Here is a 21,209-nt window from a genome sequence, read left to right as displayed (position 1 = left end):
TTTGATTTTTTTCATATGCTATACATTTCAAACATCACTCAAAAAAAGGTTCAGAACCGTTGCTGGGACTAACCTTGATTTATCAGTTTGAAAATGAAATGTCTCATAAAACTATGAGGGCCTCAAGTGACATCATAGCTCACCTTTAAAAATATCTCGTTCTCTTTACGTGATGGTACTGTGCTGAACGTGCACAAGACTAACAAAGTCACCGTGCATCAATGCACCGTGCCGCACAAATTCAGCCACTTGAAATAAAAGGCCCTGTCATAGAACAAGGATGAGATTAATACACTTTTAAACGTGCATCAGTTTAGCTTTCATTAACATCACAAACTTGGTATTTTATGGGAAAAGTAAAAAAAAAAAAGAGTGCTATGATGGATTCACTGTGATCAGAGCCACCTGTGTCTTGCTCAAGCTGGGCCACCATATGGCCAACTGGCTTAAAAGACTATTGCAGAGAACAGTTACACTGACCAGATTACAGAAAATGCTAAACCTGCGTGTCAGGGACCTACTCTGCTCTGAATCTCATGCGAGTTTAGAAATGGAAAGAAAATATTTTTTCTCGGACTTGAACTGAGGATGCTTTTATCATTTAACATTGTAGCATACAAGTATAAATTAGATCAAAATAGGACAGCAGTAGTTCTGGTACTTAGAACTGAACCACAGCAGATGGCTCTGGAGGTTCAATTTGGCCCGGATTTTACACCTCATGCCTTCTTAATGGAATCTAATTTATCTGAGCTTGGGACAGCCTGAGAGCTTCTGTCTTAGTCTTGAATCAGAGTCTAATTACTACACCATGGAGCCATCTTCATTAACAGTCATTCACTGTCAGTGGGTGGCACAAAGAACAAGAGCAGATTATTTAACAATAGTGATCAAATATGCCCAGCTGGGGAAAATATGCATTCTCCACATAGAAAGCCTCCAGTCTGCAGGGGGATTGACACCCTGGAGCTTCTCACTGTGAGGCAACAGTGCACACCACTGTGCTGCCAAAAATGACCAGTTTATCACTAGTAACTTTTGTGTTTTAAGGCCTTTTTGTACTCTCACGTTAAAAAAATATTTAGCCGTTTGCCTACACATTTGTTCATGATTTATGTAGTGAAATAGACATTCATCCAAAACAAATAAATCCCAGTAAATACAAGTAAATATGTTAAAACACTGAAAATGAGTCTGAAGACATGGGTCAGTCAAGGAAAACCCACTTGATTAACTTGTGTAAATGTACATACATATAAAACAAGGAGTCAGTTACCAACTGCTCAGAACTTTATTTCGAGAAAATGAGGGTTAAAATTAAATAAAAATATAAAATTTAGATGGGCAGGTCTTTCTTTAAAGAAAGTGACCCCGGGAGAGTAGGCAGCTCTCCAGAGGAGAGGGAGAGAAGAAAGAGGGAAAAGACAGGAAGCTACAAAATGAAGCTCAGAGGGACGAGCCCAGCCATTCAGGAAGTCATGTATAAAAAGAAAAAAAGAGGAGACAGATGCAGTTAGTTATTATAAACCCCACCCCCATCTGAAGTGTCCTCAAATGCAATCAGTGCTATAGCTCTCTCCTTTTCCTTTTCCTGGTTTCTTCCAGGAAGTTTTGGGTCGTTTTTCTTCTTCACTCACTCTCTCACTAACATCTCATTTTGTCTCAATGTAACATCTTTTCCTGCAGTTTTGAAAAAAGTAAACAAAAAGTCCTTCAAAAATAAAATGCAGCAACCACATTTCATGTTCTACTATTACATATACAGTATATATATATATATTTATATATAAATACATAAATATCTTACATGTACAACCAATTTTGAAAAGGGGGGGGAAGAGAGAACCCAAAAGACTTAAGAGGACTTGGAGGTGGGGGGAGCAGGGCAACGAAACCCATGGTTGCTCATTGTGAGGGTAGTGTGTTTGTTTTTCTGTTTTAGCTTTACACACGCAGCCTTTCAGGGAGACGAGGAGAAAAAACAAAACAAAAAAACCAAAAAACATATGGAAGCATTCCTCAGTTTGTCCAGTATGCAGAGCTGCTATAGCTGGACTTGCTGCCTTGGGTTTTCTGCTGCATGCTGCTGGACTGACTGCGCTGACCAGGGCCGCCCTATGAAGAAAAAGAAGTCCATTCAGTGGATGTGTTTAATTTGTGTCATTTCAAAGTGCTTATATTATTCATTTTAGTCAGCCCTATTCTACTGAACTTATCACACAAGAGGGTGTAGATTCTAAATATACAACAACAGTGGAGAAAACCAGGAATTATCAAGGAGAACTTTTCAGTGATGATGGATAGTGACAGGCCAAATAAAATCCTTAAAACTGCAGGAACGATTCTGTCTCTCGATGCGCACAAAGCATTCGACAGGGTTTCCAGGCAATACTTGGCCCATACACTTGAAAGAGTCAAATTTGGGCCAAACTTAATTAAGTGGATACAGATTCTTTACTCCAACCCAATGGCGGCTGTACGGGTAAATGGAACAATATCAGCCAGATTTCCACTGGAACGTGGGTGTAGACAAGGTTGCCCACTGTCGCCCCTGCTGTTCGATATAAGTATTGAGCCTCTGGCGCAGCTGATTAGAGATGAACATGAAATTCAGGGCCTTACAATTACTGGAGAACAGCATAAATTGTCCATCTATATGTACTTTTATACATTTCAAATCCTGCAGTCAGTGTACCTCATTTAAAAGAAATTATTAGTACATACGGTTACCTCTCTGGTTACAAAGTTAATATTGACAAAACATTGGCAATGGATATAGGAGGAAACATTTCATCTGGCTTTAAATGGCCAAAGGAAGGTATCAAGTATTTAGGAATTCAAATTCCTCACTTATTATCAGACTTGTTTAAAAGTAAATTATGTAAATTATGTCCTGTCTCTGTCTTTCTTGGGTCGGATCGAGAGTATACGTATGAATGTATTGCCAAGACTTCTATACCTTTTTCAAATGCTGCCTATAAACATTCCCAACTCTACATTTGATAATTTAGATAAACTTTTTTCCAAATTTATATGACAAGGCAAACGCTCAAGGATCAAGTTCCAAACATTAAAACTGTCAAAACTGCAGGGGGGACTGGCTGTTCCAAATCTGAAATATTATTTCTGGGCAGCTCAGATGAGACCCCTGACTGTATGGGTGCGGGATCTGTCTGAAACTCAGTGGCTAAACATTGAGAAGACAATATGCGAAAGACCATTGAAATCCCTGTTTTTTTTCTAACATTTCAATTAAAAATGTGCATATGGGGGAATGGACGAGGGTCACTAAAGATTTGGCGTAGAATCAAACAATCATTCGGTCTTCCAAAAGAAATTTCAATTTTATCAAGCCTCTCCTCCCTGCAGGGTTTTTCTCCTATTGTGGAAGACTGGCTTCAGAGCATGGTCACATAACGGGCTTCGTAAACTTGAGCTCATTTGAACAATTGAGGTCAGTTTCGGCTTCCTTCTTCTGACTTTTTCAGATTTCTGCAGCTAAGAAGTTTTTTGACAAAACATAAAGAATGGAGGCAAGTTTTGGAGCCCTCACCCACTGAGGAAATATTTCTAAAAATATTTCAAAGTAATTCCTCCGCAAAATTAATCAGCAATTTCTATAACGCATTTATGAGTTTCAGTACAAGTGCAACTTTGGATATTAAGGCAAGGTGGGAAGCTGAGACTGGCACTCAAATCTCAGAGGACGCCTGGGAAGAGGTGTTCGGTGAAGCCCATCTCGTGACTAACTCTGGGCTGTGGAGAGAATTCAAATGGAAGGTGGTCATGAGATATTTTAGAACCCCAGAGATAATGGCCAAAATGAAGCCTACAAATCCTGATACCTGCTGGCGAAATTGTGGTACTCATTTAGGAACCCATATCACAGATGCCCAAAAATCTGCTCATTTTGGAATGACATATTTAGAGTTCTCAATACAGTTTTCCAACAACCACTAACAAAGACCAACAGTTAGCCATTTTAGGAGTATTACCAAATGGTTTTGCAGGAAACAATAAAAAGTATCTCTTAAGAATCTTGCTTACAGCATCACTAAAGTGTATTACTATTAAATGGCTGAATCTTGACCCACCTTCATATAATATGTGGATTGATAAAGAGAAATTTACCAGATGGAGGAAATAACCTATGCTCTGCGGATTCAGAGAGAATTGTTTACTGAGCGTTGGCGACCCAATGCTTTACTGTTTCAATAATTTAGCATAGGTCTGTTTCGTTTCGTTCATTTATGGCTATTAAGATTGTCACATATTTGTTTTTGTTTTTTTTGGGGGGGGGGGGGGTTTGCTTCCCAGTTTTGTGTTGTGTTTCCCAATTGCAGTTCTTATTGTAATCTGTATTTCTGCACTGCGGTTCCAGTAACTGTCTTACTCGTGAACATTGCAATGTTGTAAATTATAATAAAAACTGAGTTTAAAAAAACAACAACAACAAACTGCAGTAACACAGGTGCAGAATTTAATCAGATGTACACATTGAGTACTTTTCTTATTTGATTAGCACGAAAAATATTTAGTAAGGGTACAGCAGCCTTTTTAATAGACAATAAACCAAAAGCAAAACTAAACTATACTAAAACCTCGAAGTTTAATGTATGAAAATATTTTTTTCCCACTGGTTGTGGAGGGTTACCTGTCCGTCCTGTGTGAGGTGATGGTGCAGCAGCTGGGAGTGGGGCTGTTGGTGAGGAGGCAGAATGTGCAGGAAAGGTGCAGGGGCGTAGCCAGGCGCACCACCAGGGTTCAGGGGCCCCGTTCCTCCTAGTGCTGAAGGCAGGCTGAAGGGAGGTGGTGTCCCTGTGTGGAAGCCCTGCTTGTCAAATGACTACCACAAAAAAAAAAAAAAGAACAAAAACAAAAAACGAGGACAAAAGATTCATTTATGTCTGGCAAAAACAATCTAATCCATAATCTTTCCATTTAATATTCTTCTGAAATTAAACAGTTCTTCATCCGAGCTTTATTTTAAAAAATTTGACATTCAAACTGAAATGCTCACATTTCTACATTTTCATTTGACAAGCAGAATCATTTAAAGAGGATCTAACTGAGCTTGATTATGGTAATATATGTAGCCAAAGTTTGTACTAACCAGATGCGTATATGGACTAAGGCATCAACTAAGTCAAAAGTTGAGAGTTCAAGCTGCTCTGTATGTAAAGTCGCATGCAAACTCACAAACATAAGCTATGAGCAGTCACACGTTGTTAGCATGTGGCTGTTAGTGAGTTCTTCAATGAGTGAGGAAGCTAAAGAACACTACAGGGGAACCGTATCAAAGAGTTCAAGACAACAAACCTAACGAGACATTTTAATCAATTTCACCAAGCCAATGGAGCTAACAAAGTGAAAGCTATGCAGAACTCTGAGCCAACCACAAGCCAGCAGCCTCGGTATGAGCAAAGGATAAAAACAGTCATGTAGTGGGCTTTAAAATAGGGTGGAGAGTGGATGAACTGGTATTTTTACCAGTTAACTTTGCACCACACATTTAAATGATTAAACCTCTTAAAAAACGTCATACAAAACACATTGTTTTAAATATATACAAACAGATCATGCTTAGACATGTGGACCACACACACACACCTGTGTTTTGCTGTAGATTGAACCTCCCATGTCAGGTACTCCACCACTAGTACCTGAACCTGACAATCCTGGTGCTGGAAAGAAATGAAAGAGGGGGAGAAGGAAAAAGAGGAAAAGACAATGTTGGGATTTCAGAGGGAAAGGAGGACAAAAACAGAAAAAGCAACAACAAATCAGTGGGAATGCATAAAAACAAAACAAAAACAAAAACAAAACAAAAAAACCAAAAAAAAAAAAAAAAAAAAAAAACAGCAGCTGTGTCACTTCAATGCTGATAAGCTTATCTTCTAAACTAAATGCCAGTTTCCACTGTTAGTAGGACACAGGCCAGCCAGGAGGAAGAAGCATAGTAAGTGAGGAGGAGCAGGGGCATGTTTCTCACTTCCGTGCCGCCCTTTAGCATGTACCCAGCCATTTACACATGAAAGTAAAATCACATGCTTGCATATACACACCTTTCTCCAGGACACTCTCGACTGTAGAATCATCTGCAATTGTGAGTACACCCGTTTTTCCTCCTTGAAAAACGCCCACTAACTGTGTGTGTGTTTGTGTGTTGTTAGAGTGTGCACCATGTGTCGTGCATGTACCTTTCCCTGGACCGCTGCCTGCTGACTTGGCCTGTGACTGGGCAGTGCTTCCATACCCTGCCTTACTGTATTCCCCACCGTGGGCTTGAGACAGGTCATCAAAGGCTGAAGGGGGAGGAGGAAGAGTATAGAAGAACAGAGGAGGCAGAGCAAAGCAGAGGGGGGAGGGAGAGAGGATGAGGAGCAGATTTTGTGAAGGAGGAGGATGGGAAGGAAAAAGAGGGGGGAGGGGGCAGGAGAGAGAGAGAGGCAGTAAGGTAACCTGACTGAAATGGCAGCTGTCTATACTGAGCTGTGTCCAACTTTAGCAGGGGGTTTGAGCTATGCATGCAGCACAAGCAGAAAAAACAAACAAAAACAAAACAGGCCCAACTCTACACGCACATGCAGCATGTGGTGTACATGTGTAAAGGTTTGGAAATTCAGTTCACTTTCCCCTCCCACTAGAGACACCTTGATTTAGTCTGACGTCTATTTTTACACTTGAGTCTCAAAATACACAAAAATAACTTTCCAGGAAGCCCACAATAATGCCAGCTTTTAAGCTAATTAAGCTTCATAACTACATTTTGTGTTGCTGAGATATCAGTTTAGTTTACTAATGTATTACAACTACTATTACAATAATAATAGAATTCTAACAAACCAGACAAAACCCTGTTTAGTCCAGGTCTTACCTGTGCCATATGCGTGCTGTCCATAACTTGGCTGATGCTGTTGGTGGTACTGATTGGAGGGGTTGGCCAGGCCCATTGCTGGCTGCTTGGCTGAGGCAGGAGGCACAAAGACAGTGGGGGCATACTGGAAAGCTGAGGGAACTCCAGGCATACCAGCATAATATGGCAGACCTGTGAAATGATGGAGGATGTGCAAATGGTTAATAGTGTAAAACCTTAAAATGACTGACGTCGATGTGATTAAACATGATTTTGTTTTTCCCTTACCAGTGTATCCATAGCCAGGAGGGAGAGGGGGGTTGAGGAAGGCCTGGTTCTGTGTCTGCTGACCCTGGCTCTGACCCTGCCCTTGTGTGCCTGTCTGCTGTGTCTGCTGGGGCTGTGACTGCACCCCAGCTGTAGACAGGGTGGTTGGAGGAGCTGGAGATGAAGAGTCATTCCTGCCAAACTTTGTTGCTTCACCTGAGCAGAATCAGGAGAGACAGAAGAAAGGTAAGACAAAAGTGGAAATGAACCCTAAAGCCTCATTTCTACTCTTATAACAGGTACTCCAGCTTTCCACCGAACACAATTCCCCATCAGTAAAAACAGAGTTCTTAGATGACCACCCTTTAGGCAACAAATACACGAGGCTTTAAGGATATTGTTGGGCTGGTGTTCTTAGGAAATGTCCTTCATTTGCTTCAAGCCATAGCAAAGATTAAAAACACAGCTTAGAAAAAAACTAAGATGCTCACCCCCCTTAAAAAAAAAATTAAAAAAAAAACACCTACAGGCAACAGAAAATTTCAGTTCAACATAATCTATAAAAAAAAAAAAAAGTGCTTAACCAAAGTCATCAAGTCAAAATGATGAAGTGCAAGGGAGAATAAAATTTGATCTACCTGAATATGGGTTATTAGCAAGTCCATCTCTACCAGGCATAGCAGTTGTAGCACCAGGGAATGTTACACCATAGTAGTCCTGTCCAGATAGAGGAAAATAATTAATAATTAAAAAGACAAACAGCATTAACCTCCTAGGACCTGGCGTCCACATACATCACATTTTGGGTTGTCTAGATCAGATACTCAGATATTTCTCATGTTAAAAAGCAACTAACATTAAGGCATTATTAAAGGTTAAGTTAAGCAACAGACTCACCAAAGGAAGACGCGATTGCAGCATTTGCAAGTCCTCATATCCATATATCTGCTGTAGAAATTAGGACAATGGTTATTTAGCAGATGTTGGAGTCTCTAATAAACATCGCTTATGCCTACAAAGCCTTTTATCTTTACTAGCTGCTAATGAGTGTATTCAGTACATGATCAAAATCTTCCCAAATGACTAAAAACCTCTATAGAATAAAGAGAAAATTCAATCCCTCTGTTCAGTTTCTGCACTTCTAGAAAAACCTGCATTTATTTATTTTTTAAAGAGGACACCCAATTAATCTATCTTTAGGATCCATATTAAGTCTTTCCTTTCCCTTAAAAATTCATGGGATCAAGAGTAACACAAACAAGTAATTATATGATACAGTTAAATAGCTACCGGATATGCAGGGAGCAATCCACCAGGGCCCATGATGTACTGGTTGGCCAGGAGAGGTGGCACTCCTTGGGCCAAGTTGGGAGGAGCTTTACCTGGAGCAGACACCACAAAGGACATGTTATGCACTGAATGAACATAACTATTTATAGATAAGTACAGTCTCAGTTAAGTGTCCAAAACAGCCGGATTAAAATCATAATTCATAGTAAAAAAAAAGAAAAAGAAAAAAAGAATTGAGTATGATATTTCAAAATATTTTAGTTTTAACGTCCATCGTGGTGTTATGGTAGTAAAGATCATACCGGAGGTGGTGGTGAGCAGGGGTGCTGTGCGGCTGCCGGCAGCTGAGAGTGTGGCGTTTGTGCCATTTGGAATTAGTCCAGGTGCTCCAGATGGATGCAGACCATTGGTGGCAGAACTACTGACAACGGGGGGAGCTGAAGGATTGGGATTAACAACCTGGCTGGATGATGGCGAAGTAAAGGCATGGATGTTTCCGCTGCTACTCTCCTCGTTACTCGTCTGAAAGAATAAAAGCAGAGAACGCATTTTCTTTTTGTTTGTTTGTTTGTAAACTCTGGAGCTTAGTTAAAATTTTGGATTAAAATAAAATTATAAAATCCAAACATACTAAGCATCTGTTTACCGTAAGGGAGGAAGTCGTAGAGAGGGTCGACCCAGATGAGTGCGTACTGCTTGTGTGACTACAAAGAGAATAAAGCGAGTCTGTCAGCCTGCTGAAATCTGATAAATCTGCAAAAGCACTTCAAATTGGATGTGTGATCAGGAAGCAGGGAGATTCAGTGAAAAATATGTCCACATTAAATGATTTAGATATGTGCTTGTAAGCATCATCATCTCCAGGCAAAAACATCAAAGTGCAGCCGAGCCGCTCCTTACCTGCTGAACGATGAGATGGATGTTGAGTGGGAAGCTGTAACTGCAGGAGAAGGGATGTGGTGGCCAGGGCTGCTGTCACTTGTCATAATGGGAGACTCAGTTGTCACTGTCCTAGATGATGCTGTGCCTGGTTTAAAATTAGAAAGATTAATCTGGGGCAAAATTTGGTCTATTTGTCTGTTTTTTTTAAGTTACTATATGAGAAGGAAAAGAATTGAACAGAATCAGGGTGAAAAAGAAAATGAGATGGGGTGGCTATAAAAACGGCATTTAGCAAACCACAACTTGCGCTAAGATGCATCTTTCCATTTCCTCCTCAGCATTAAGCAATCAATGTTCATTATACCAGACTTTATTGGCCATGTGAGTGCATTTTTACATTACTGACAATAGTACTTACCGTCTTGTGTGCTCTGTGTCTTCATACCAGTGTAGCCATTCTAAGAGAGAAAACGTTTCAAGACTTGGTTTCATCATTCAGCTTTCAGGCAAATAACATTTAAGTAGTTGCCAAAATCTTTATTCTGTTTGAGACCTGAGAAAAAAGGTTTATACTCACCGTCAGAGGCCCACCAGGAGCTGATGGGATATCTTTGCTCTGTGGGAACCCAAGATGAGGGGGTAGGGACCTCGGGATGCTGCTCTCCACCCGGCTGACTGTGGTTGGGGCTGAAGAGGAGGGTGGCGCAGCAGCACTGGGGAGACCAAGGGAGGGTGTGGGCGTAGCACTAGGTAAGCCCAAAGAGGGTGAAGGGAAGTTGGGGTCCGTTACAGAAGATAAGCTGCTCATGTGTTCACTGTTTAAAGGACAAATAGAGATTTTGTGTTGGGGGAGACATAAAGTAGCATAGGGTCTCCAAAAATAAATAATTAAATAACATTAAATAAATGTAAACAAAGTTGCAAAGGGTTCCTGATGGAGTCATGAAAAAGCTCAATTTAAAAAAACAACAACAAAAAACTGGTTCAATTCAACATCAAGAACTTTCTTTGGACAATGAGACTTTTCTGAATCTGAGGTTTAACATTTTTTTAAAACCAAGTTTCCTGAATGTTTTTAGGGCTCTGGGCTACACTGCAAAACAAAAAGAGTTGTGGTCATTTTAGTCTCTGGAATTTAAAGTGTTGCGAATCACCCGGTTTGCCAGTATTATATCCACTAAATGGGGAATTAAAAAAAGCAAAAAAACAAAACAAAACATAAAAAACCCACCACACATAACAAATACCTCACATACACCAACATGCTTGCATGACAAACACATACCTCACAGCTCCTGGCTTAGAGAACAGGCTATTCTGAGGCGGCTGTGTGGGAATAGCAGTAGGAACTGGCATGGCTGGTGGGGCCTGAACAGGCGTGTGTTCCCTGGCCAACTCAGTTGGTACCATATCTGATGTTCCACTGCTAGCCTCAGACCCAAAGTCTAGAGCTCCAAACTGAACATTAAGACCAGACACATCTGCCGATCCCGGCATCTCCACTGCTGACGATGGAATCTAAAGACGACAGAAGGACGAGTAATCAGAACTGATCTAATTTTTGGATTTGGGGTAGGTTTCTGTTCTTTATTACAAAAAAATTGATTGTGAAAACATTTTACCAACATTTTGTCAGTGTTCAATCAGAGTTAAAACAGTCCCATTAAAAAAAATAAAAAAAAAAAATAACTGAAGGTCAGGACAAAATGTGATGCTGATTTGAGCATAAGCACCAGCTGCTGCTCACTCAAGAGCAGATGTAGTAAAAGGTGAACACGACCTCATGCTTGCAGCTTAGCGGTGGCTACTGTCCAAACAGTAACCAGAGAGGTGTGAAAAGTCATTATTTGTAACAACAAAGACACCGAGTTGAAAACAAAGCCAACAAAAGAACACATAAATAGCTGAATATTCTGGTCTACTGCTACTTCAAGACTAGCAGATAAACAAGCACCGGGAGGAGTCAAGTACAAGCAGTCTATTCTTTAAAAAAAAGTTTGCATACCTGTGTGTGTAGTAAGGGGAGCATAAGACTGTGGAAACTACCTCATTAAGTCTGCTCATATAACTGGTTAACTAGCAGACCTGCCTTGTAAACCCCTTAAGAGGAGATAAATTACTGATTTTCGGTTTCTATCTCCTCTTAGAATGAATACAGCTCTTTTGTCATTTCTCGTTTACATTTTCTGCCAGATAAAAAGGTTCAAAGAGGCTTACTTTTGAGGGAGGAGGCGCTCTGCGTCTCTGTGTCTTTATTTGGCGCTGAGGAGGCTCTGTGGTCAAAGGCTCCATGCCTGGCAGCTTCACTCCTGGAGAAGCGCTGTCTCTTACAGGAGGGACAGAGGACTCATGACCTGAATGAGAATAAAAGCACCATGACCATTCACCATGTCATTATAGTCACAACAACAATAGCACGGTATAGCAATAAAGCAACTGACTAACTCGACTTCCTGTTATGTATCTTTTTTGTAGGGGCACTACATATTTTACTGTCTCTCTACTCTATAGGTAGCAACAGCCTACAATCACACTTTTAGTGGTACAGGATAGTTCTATTTTGCAGGCCTACCTGGCGGTGTGGGGGCCTGTGGAGCATGTGCCTGGACAGGGCCCAAAGGCTCTGTGGTGGGAAGGATTGTGGACTGCTGTTGCCGTTGAGCCAGCTGGCTGAGCACCACTGATGGCTCTGGCTGAAGCTTAATCTCCGCTGAAGACAAAGGGAGACAAATATACATTCATTACCATGACTACAATACTGATATTCACCATACCTCTGGGTTTTACTCCATTCTTTAAAAAATGCTTCCAAACCTAATAACATCTTTGTTTTGGATTCCTAACTACTCTGAGATAAACTTACAGTGTTGGGCAGTAATAGAGCCATTCTCCAGTCTTTGAGCCTTGTTGTCTGCAGAGGGAGAGGGGGCAGGAGCTTGCATTGGAGACTGCCCTTGGTCTTTGGAAATGCTGCTATTGCTGGTGGTGGCCAACATCTGACTGGTTCTTTGACCAAGCCGAGGCCCATTCAGCTGCTCTGATGTCCGGATGTCAGGGGCAGGTGCCTGCTTGGGTGCATTCAGTGACCCAAAACCAGAACCTAGGACTGAGGACTGACAGGGAGACAGAAGAAAAAGGCGATGAGGATACATCTAAATGTATATTGTATTAAGGTCTATAAATCTATAGAGTATAGTTATGAATACCAGTGCAGCATGTGCGTAGGTGGTACTGCCAGAAGCTGCATGGGCATAGCTGTTGGCTGTGGCATGTGCGTAGCTGTGTGTTGCAGTGCGTCCATTGTGATGTGAATTGGTAAACACCAGGCTTTGGCCTAAATCCTCAGCTGAGGGGCCATCGACTATCGCCCCCAAATCGGAGTCCACAGAACTCCCTACACCCACTCCAGCCTTAGGAAGTATGCCAGCCAGGTCCACACTGGGAACAAGCAGGAAACAGGAGAGCACACAGAAAGTGGAGTGAAGAGTGAAAGTAGAAAGGTTTGGAAGGAGGAAAGAAGGAATAACAGTGTTGGTTGATTAAATAAAATGCCATTCTCCAAAATTAAACAATTTCTACGTGTTCTTTCAAGGTGCCAATGACTTATGAAGGGCTTACTTGTTTCCAGGTGTGATGTGATTTGTTGGGGCAGAAGAGGCAGTGAATACTTTGGTCTCAGATAACTGTGTGAAAGATGAAGATATTAGTACAGCATTCCAAAACCTCCCAGAGCCACATCAAGTCACCCTTTAACAACAGGACTTAGTTAGCTAACATCATTAGACAGCAACACTAGACTTTAAGCATAAACGCGCACATTTAAAGCGCTGCAATACACTTTCACTGAAAAGCAGTGCCTTACATCTTCATTCCAGTCTTCTGAACTCCAGTCTTCTGGGTTGCCTCCCCATGTCCCTATTTAAAACAGAAGCATAGCCAAATTAGTGTTTTTGTAATTTCTTGTGGCAATCCTGAAATAGTCGAAAACGAGACATTTGCTCAAATGTAGAAAGTGGACACTAAAAAGTATATATTGCAAGAAAAATCAGTGTATGCCTGACTATTTTCTTTACCAGCTTCCTCAGCAGCTTCGTTGCCATCTCCTTCCCATGCCTCCTGGCGAGCTCCAGCGTTAGCAGAGTAGTCAGCAGGATTGAAGGTTCTGGAGGAAAAAAAAGCAGCAGTGTGAAAAAGCAAAACAAACCAAAAAAACAAAAACTGAGCGAATTGAAAGACATCTGTTTTTACTGATAACGGTAGGCAGAACAAATTTTCAATCAAGGAGATTCAGAAACATATTTTTCCACACACACTTGTTTTTAAGATATGTGCTTGTAATCAACATCATCACCTCCTTTTGTAAAACTTTTACATGATGCATATTCTTACCCCATTCCCTGCGAAGAGAACCTGTTACCAACAGCTGCTCTTCCTCTGCCACGAACCCCTGCAACTGAAAATGCAGCAAAACAACCATATGAACAACACAACCAAGTCACTTAAGTCTAAATTCCTCATTAAGGATTTTTAAGAATATCAAGCCTTGGGACAAATGATTGTCAGTGACTTCTCAGCTAAGTTTCCCATTAGTGCATTGGAAAAAAAAAAATATGATTAGCAATAGATTCACTAAATTTTCATGTCAGGGCATGTGCACACCTCTGCAATCTAAAAACAATTTGTGTGGGGAGTGGTTACAGTGATCCATCATCAACTCAAAACAGGTTGTGGTGTTTCTGTCTGTTGACTTCATTTTAAGATTGTAGCTTCATTAAAATTTGTATCTGAATTTAAGAAGACAGGAGTAAGAGTTGTCAGCCATTTTATACACTTTTTAATAAGATATTGAATTGCAGACATGGACAGCTGAAGACAGGTGGCTCTTTTAAATCAACTGCCTATTGGGCATGCATAGTTGCATTGTAAAGTAAATTCTCCTCAGATGAGTCTGTGCGGTCACAACAAACATGCAGACCCTCACACTCACTCATTATGAAATTTACATCACTCGACTCTGAACAAACCCCGGTGGAGTTGCAGATACAGAAAGTATCATCAAGGCTAGGGCTGGGCCATATTATACCGTTCATGGTAATACCGGTATAATGTTAGGCAACGATAGGAAAATGAAATATCGCGATAGAATATGAGTAAAACGCGCATGCGCAGTGCCTTTGTTTTCATACGCATGGCCGATTGTTGAGTGAAACAAATGAACCAGAATTGGTTTGTAAAAATGGTGCAACTTCAGTGATGTAGAACTGGTTTGGTGTTTGTCCGTCAGATACACGACAAGGCACATTTTTTTGCAGAACATGCAAGCGGCCGTTGTATTTGTCGGACTAAGATGCTCTTAAATCTGGGAGTAATCTGGGTCCTAAACTCCGTACCTTCAGGTCAAACGAACACTGCAGCATCACTGAGAGTTAAAAACTGTCTAAATTCTTTAATAAAACGATCAGCATTGCTGCTTTACCAGGTGTAACTATGAAGTTTAACTTCCAGGCATCCATGAAAACAAAATTTATTACATTTAACGGAGTTAGAAGTTAGCAGGAAGCTAGCGGAAGTTAGCTCGCTAGTTTCGCTAGTTACCCAAGCATGATATTGCATGTTCTGACTGAGAGATTTCTGAAAAAATTCAAACGTACAGCTCTGCTATCACTTCCAACATAAATGAAGACAGGAAACTAAACAGCAGTGACGTTTGTAGGGTTACTGAAGTTGGGCTAGCTGGTATATAATGATGTGCTACGTGATCGCTAGCGACACAGCTATGTTAGCATGACATAAACAGTGAAGCTGGAGGACGAACACTAACACTTTTCCACTTATAAAAGTTAACGTGCCTGATAGTTAGGGACAAATGCAATCGCATGGCAGGATGCTGTAAACGGACCAAACTTCAGTCAGGAGAACAACTGAGATAATCCATCCACAATACAAGGTTAGTCATTAATATACTGCAACAACATGGGAATAGCTCAGCTGCCAGAGAATTCAACATTAATGAATCAATGGTACAGAAGTGGAGGAAGCAAGAAAAATGAGTTTAATAAAGTTTGATTTATCTGACTGCTTTGTTTCGCTTAATGTGCCTTATAATCCCGTGCACCTTATGGTCCGAAAAATACGTACTGCACACTGCAGTTTAATGTTGCAAAGCACCTCTTTTTAACTTCAGTGGATATTATACATGGTTATGCTCAGGATATGTCAGCCCATTTCTACTGGAAATGCCTTTTGGTTAAACTTTCAGCAAGGAATTTGCATTTGCACTGTTACATTTTTATAAAGCTTTAATGTACATAAAAACCAGCTTCTTGTTTAAGTGAAAATAAATGGAAGGTTGTCTTTTTGCGCTAGTAATGTTGTGGAGTTGTATTTTGTCTTGCATCAATTATATTGTCAGTTATATCGTTATCGCAAATTTTCAAATATATATCGTGATAAATATTTTTGGCCATATCGCCCTGCTCTAATCAAGGCTGTAGCAGAACTACTAAAAAGCATGAGGAAATGTTTTGACTTAATGCTCTTAAATCAGCTGATAACCATCCACTTACAGTCACCATTTCCTGTAGGCTAAATCATTTATGGCACGTAAATGAGGCTCTGTTGCTGGTGTAGTACTTTCTCTTTCGCTTTATTGTTGCTGGAGGAGGAAATAAACTCCTCGCTGTGCATCTTTGGCCCTGTTCCATTTTTGCATTTTAGTGACTGTATGCATCAAACACCCATTCAAGCAAGCACATGGAATTGGTGGACTTAAATTTTGAAGCAACAGACAAATACGATGCCGGTCACATCAGGGAACATGAACCTGGTAACTACAGTTAGCATTCTTATAATCCAACTCTGCATTTGGATATGTTTAATAAATCTGACATGTGTTACTCTCCAATGCTTACCTCTACCGCGTCCCCTGCGTCCACGGTCTCCTCCTCTCTCACCAGGAGCCACATCAAATCCATTCTCCTCTGACCGACCTGAAATTCAAAAAACAAAAAAAAAAAAAAAAAGATGAGGAAAGTGAGATGATGGAAAAGTCATAATTAACACTGAGCCAAAATAATGCCATTGTCCTCGATGTGAAAGATTACGTTTTTATCTTATTTATATAAGGCATACGACGTGTCTTTTTCTTACCCTCACGTCCTCGGCTGATGCCTCTGCCCCTTCTGGTGGACCCTCCACGCCCACGACTGGCCTCCCTCTCTCCCTTCTTCTCCCTGCTCTCCTTTAACTCTGAAGGTCCTCCTTCTTTCCCAAGGCTGCGCTTCTTTCCTACAGTCTCCCAAGAGGTCTGAGAGTTGAACAGAACATCATGATGGTGCTACAAAATGCATTTGTACTTCTACTTTTGCATCATGATTTAGTCTCTCCCAAAACAGCAATAACGAAATCATATGTAAAAAGCAAGCACAACACATGTTTTGGGAATGGAGCATACTTACTGTGTCAGAGGTGCTCTCCAGCAGGAAATTGATGGCTCTGTTTACATCTTCATTGCAGTCATGAAGGGCTACCATACACTCATCTTGAGTCTTTCCAGTGACCTCAATCAGCTGTGAAAGTCACAGCATAGGAAAAAAAAGAAGAAGAAGAAAACAAACACAGTTAAGTTTTAAATCCAGGAAAATATATCCTGGTGACCCAGAAAATTTCTTTACGCACAAAATATGAACAAACATTACCTGTTTGACTTTGTCTTCAAAATCAGCATCGTTTTTGTCATAAATCACTTGGGCTAAACGAATCTGTTCTGCTGTGGCCTGGCAAACAAACAGAGCTTAATGAGAATCAAGAACTATCACCATCTGAATAGTACATTTAAATGTTTTTAAAAGCATTTGGATCCTTTATATATTTTAATGAAAAGTGGGATAAAATCATTTAAAAGTGAAAAATTACGTTTAAGACTAAGAGATGCAATATTTTATTGAAGTTAAAAGACTATTTTGCTTAATAACTCTGTATTTACAATGACAACCACCCACCTGTATCTGCTTCTGTTGCTGTGTTGTTTGTGTGGTGGTGGGCAGCGTTTTGTCCCGAGTACCCCGGGCTTGATTGCTGACCAGTGAAGTCATCATATACAGTATATACAAAACAATGTATGTACAAAATAGAAAAATCTGAAAGACAAAGGACACAGAAGCAAAGGTGAAACGAAAGCCAGATGGTACGGCATCATTACCCCTTAGTAAGAAAACAATAATAAATAAATGTGCAGTATATATAATTTGAAACTCAAAGTCAATGATGCACATGAATATTTGGTTCTTGCACTATTGGATGTCTCTATTGCCCGCAACACAGCTGATTATGGTATCCTGAATGAGAGACTTAGAACTTGGGTGGGCATCTCTTTCTTGCTCTGGACCTTTTCAGATGCTTTTGCTAATTTTTGGTCCTTTTCTGCCATCCTAGGGCCCAACTTGTTTCCCTTGTATATGCTGCCACTTGGACAGATCCTAGTTAAACTTGGACTACATCCATATTATGAAGAACAGGATGGCAGCCGATTATCCGTCTATTAATACACAAAAAACTGCAGTTCTTATTCGTGCCCCTTTGGTCCTAAGGTAAGTGAAACTCTTGGACATCTTCAGTTCTCCCAGCTTTCAAATACCTGGGTGTTACGTTTGCTTTACTTGCTTTTGCTTTAACTGTTGTATTTTATTTTGTAATATAAAGCACGTTGTCACTTTTTGCTCTTGAAAATCGCAATGTAAGTAAACTTTCCTTACTTACAGTGCTGATACTGTACACTTAATATAAACAGACCGACTCACTAGTATACCATGTAAGACTATAACCCCCATCTGTCGCTCCCTACATCCCCGTTTAAATTTAGCCAGCCCAGAGGGGCCTGTTGGGTGTCAGCTTACAGCCCTGCCTTATTCTCCCACACAAAAACACTCAGTGCACCGCTATATTTTAATACTGGTATTAACATCTTTTATATATATCAAAAATGTGAATAAAAGATAGGCAACAACAACAGAAATACAGGCTTTTTAAAAAGGCGAAAAACAAAAGCACAAACACTGCCTGAGTAGTATCGAACAAAGCAACTGGCTGTAGCTAATAATACAACCAAGTGACAATTTGTCAGGCAGCGTGGGTTCTTAAATAAAATCCACGGGAAAGGGTTATCTGGCAAAGCATTTGCGTGCGTCGTACATATACAGATAGCAGTGTTTATTTTTGCCTTAATTATACGTATTAAATATCAGAGTCACTCTTATTTGTGTGATAAACTCGACAGAAGCATGAACCACAGAGGCTAACGTTTATGTTAGGTCAAACTAGCTCACGATAGCAGCAGCCCGGCTAACTGCTAGTCTTTGTTCTGTGTGCGAGTAACACGCAAATTTCTTCGTTAAACTACCACAAGCCGTGTGTAGAGTATCAGTATCCTAACCTGTCTGCCAATATGTCTATTCTATGTACAGTCCGTCTGGGGTAGCAACCAAAAAATAAACAACCGTGACAAGCGCTGCCATGCTCCCCTTTGTGTAGCCCAACGAGCTAACATTAGTCACTTCATGGGAGATGTGGCTAACGTTAGCAACAAGCTAACAACTGAAACTAAAACGAGCTGCGTGGTTCGTTGACATTTCTAATTGTCCGTGTCCCTTAATATATTTATAGGCACACAATTCAGGGAGAAAAGTTATTAAGATTTGTTTGGGCAGTAATCAGGAGCCAGAGACAGGCGGCATGCCGACTGCCCGGCGTGCGAACGGCCCGTCCGCATACAAAGCAGCATCGCTCAGCACGGATACAACGCAGTTAGTTAGACGACTAATAGCCGAATAAGACGAATAATGTTTTTGAACAGGCCCATCGAGTTCGTTAAAATAAACAAAAAATACACAATAACATACCTGAACTCTCAAAACGACTTAATAATAAAAAAAATATTCAAACATAACAAATCTGAAGCTTTCGTTTACCTGCTAACACGCTTCGCTCAGCCAGCAGCAGATGCTGTCACGTGACCTACCCCGCCGACACTCGGCGTTGTGAAACCGGCACAGCCAATCAAAAACCGCCATGCAGATCAGATGGCCAAGCACCACGCCCTTACGTACTCGTTCCTGTGTGTGAGCGCGCTTCAGCCTTATGCGATACCGATACTCTGTACAAAAACTTAATGTTTCATTGTCTTTCATAATACAATATAGAATTGCATTTTGTAATTGTAATAATAATATAATAATATAGCTTCACAATGATTATAGGACATCAGACTACTTGTTCTCATTGCTTAATGATGCAGAATAATCATATAGAAATAAAAAACCTGAAGTTGTGCGCTATTTGAGCATGTTGCCTGCCTGCAGCACCAAAGGACTCTGTGAGAGACGTCTGTCTTGCCTTAGCCGCACCTGTCCCTGTCCTCTCTTCCTCTTCAGTTCGCCTCAACATAAGCCCATCATATTCTGTGATAGGATTTACTCTGAGGTGTTTGACGAGGTTAGTGGTGTTGCCACAACACCTCACTGTCTTGCCACATGTATCGCAAACCGCGTCTGTTTGTGGAGGTAAAATATGTCCAAACATGACTGTTTACGCTCAGCCATTATTGTGAGTGCGCACGCCAGGTGCAGTGTTGCCAACTTAGTGACTTTATCACTATATTTAGCGAGTTTTCAGAGCCCCTTAGCAACTTTTATTCTAAAAAACGACTAGTGACAAATCTGGTGACTTTTTCTGGTGTTATTGGAGACTTATTTATGACAAGCGTGTATCGCTCTTCTCAACAAGCAGTGGGTGCTGCTGTGGGCACCTTGCCCGTGCCAAAGCGCTCACGGGCAGAGGATAGTCCTCCCCCAGCTGCTATCAGGGCAGGAGATGTTCCCACCTATGCGTCCAAACTGCAAATGAATCGCGTATGAGTGAAGCCTCTGCTCCCGCACTGACTGTAACGCAATCAGTTCTTCTTTTACTGTTATGTTGTTTTGTGGATCACAAGGTTTAAAACTACTTAAACACACACACACACACACACACACACACACACACACACACACACACACACACACACACACACACACACACACACAAAGTAACTCCACTAGAGTGCCTATTTCGGGTCACTTTTACCGGTCCAAGCGCAGATAAAGGAATAAGGTTGGAATTGTGACATAAAAACAAACAAAACAATAATCGCTAAAAAAAAAATTAAGTTGTAATTCTAAATAAATTCTAAATGCATTTAGGACGTTTTTTTTACTCACTTTATGTCTCTTCTTTTTTTCTCTCCTACACCGTGGGTTACAATGATATTAGCATGACCAATTATGCAAATTAGGCGATGACGTTGTTTGACTTCTAGAGACTTTTAGCATAGCCAATAGCAATTTTCCTTACTGAGGAGTTGGCAACACCGGCCAGGGGCTGCGACACATTTATACAGCCGTATTTAGCATAAGATATATGAAAGGCATAAGAGGAAATAGTTTCTTCCAATTTAGACGATCCGAATGATATATTTTCTTTCCACTGTGTTCCTGTTAATGAAAAACTACAAATTTACCCCAAAGTACTAAAATATCGATATTTTAATATGAGAATCGATTCTAGAACATAAATGATTGGTATCGGAGGAATCGATATTTCAGGATCGATCCGCACATCACTACTTACAACAGGTGGTAGTTCCATCGACTCAATTTTAATGTTTTTTGTTTGTTTGTTTGTTTGTTTGTTTGTTTGTTTGTTTGTTTTACCATTTCTATGTGGAAACAGATCGTCTACCTCCATCTCACCCTATCCTTAGTATCCTTCCCTGTCACACTACCTTCTCCATGTCCTCCTTTATTACGTTCATGAATTTTCTCTGTGGTCTGTTTTTTCCTTCTGGCTGGCAGCTCCATATTCAATATCTTCCATACCTCCT

General features: G+C 40.6%; 1 protein-coding gene and 1 non-coding gene across 4 annotated transcripts; both read right to left on the bottom strand.

Moving 5' to 3' along the window:
• Nucleotides 1-1,268: 1,268 nt before the first annotated feature.
• LOC101467343 (ubiquitin-associated protein 2) lies at nucleotides 1,269-19,393 on the bottom strand. 3 transcript variants are annotated; one of them, XM_023155394.2, is made up of 30 exons: nucleotides 19,261-19,393; nucleotides 17,296-17,433; nucleotides 16,993-17,070; nucleotides 16,753-16,863; nucleotides 16,445-16,601; nucleotides 16,207-16,284; nucleotides 13,685-13,748; nucleotides 13,369-13,457; nucleotides 13,158-13,210; nucleotides 12,914-12,978; nucleotides 12,502-12,733; nucleotides 12,159-12,408; nucleotides 11,868-12,005; nucleotides 11,513-11,649; nucleotides 10,581-10,813; nucleotides 9,873-10,110; nucleotides 9,714-9,753; nucleotides 9,314-9,440; nucleotides 9,060-9,117; nucleotides 8,716-8,935; nucleotides 8,414-8,505; nucleotides 8,021-8,071; nucleotides 7,762-7,840; nucleotides 7,145-7,339; nucleotides 6,878-7,048; nucleotides 6,201-6,305; nucleotides 6,066-6,098; nucleotides 5,611-5,684; nucleotides 4,655-4,846; nucleotides 1,269-2,115 (listed from the first exon to the last, which is right to left on the bottom strand). In XM_023155394.2, the coding sequence occupies exons 2-30, from the start codon at nucleotides 17,389-17,391 to the stop codon at nucleotides 2,020-2,022; spliced, it is 3,552 nt and encodes a 1,183-aa protein (XP_023011162.2). In that variant the 5' UTR covers nucleotides 17,392-17,433; nucleotides 19,261-19,393; the 3' UTR covers nucleotides 1,269-2,019. The 3 variants fall into 3 exon arrangements, with proteins under 3 accessions (XP_023011162.2, XP_023011163.2, XP_023011164.2); XM_023155395.2 differs by lacking the exon at nucleotides 6,066-6,098; XM_023155396.2 differs by lacking the exons at nucleotides 6,066-6,098; nucleotides 6,201-6,305.
• Nucleotides 9,203-9,280, bottom strand: LOC111501650 (small nucleolar RNA SNORD121A). Its single transcript, XR_002721604.1, has one exon. It is a non-coding gene; the product is annotated as a small nucleolar RNA SNORD121A (small nucleolar RNA).
• Nucleotides 19,394-21,209: the final 1,816 nt, after the last annotated feature.

The sequence above is a fragment of the Maylandia zebra genome, linkage group LG12 (assembly GCF_041146795.1).
Source record: "Maylandia zebra isolate NMK-2024a linkage group LG12, Mzebra_GT3a, whole genome shotgun sequence".
Classification (NCBI taxonomy): Eukaryota; Metazoa; Chordata; class Actinopteri; order Cichliformes; family Cichlidae; genus Maylandia; species Maylandia zebra.
This window is presented reverse-complemented; position numbering and strand designations above follow the sequence as displayed.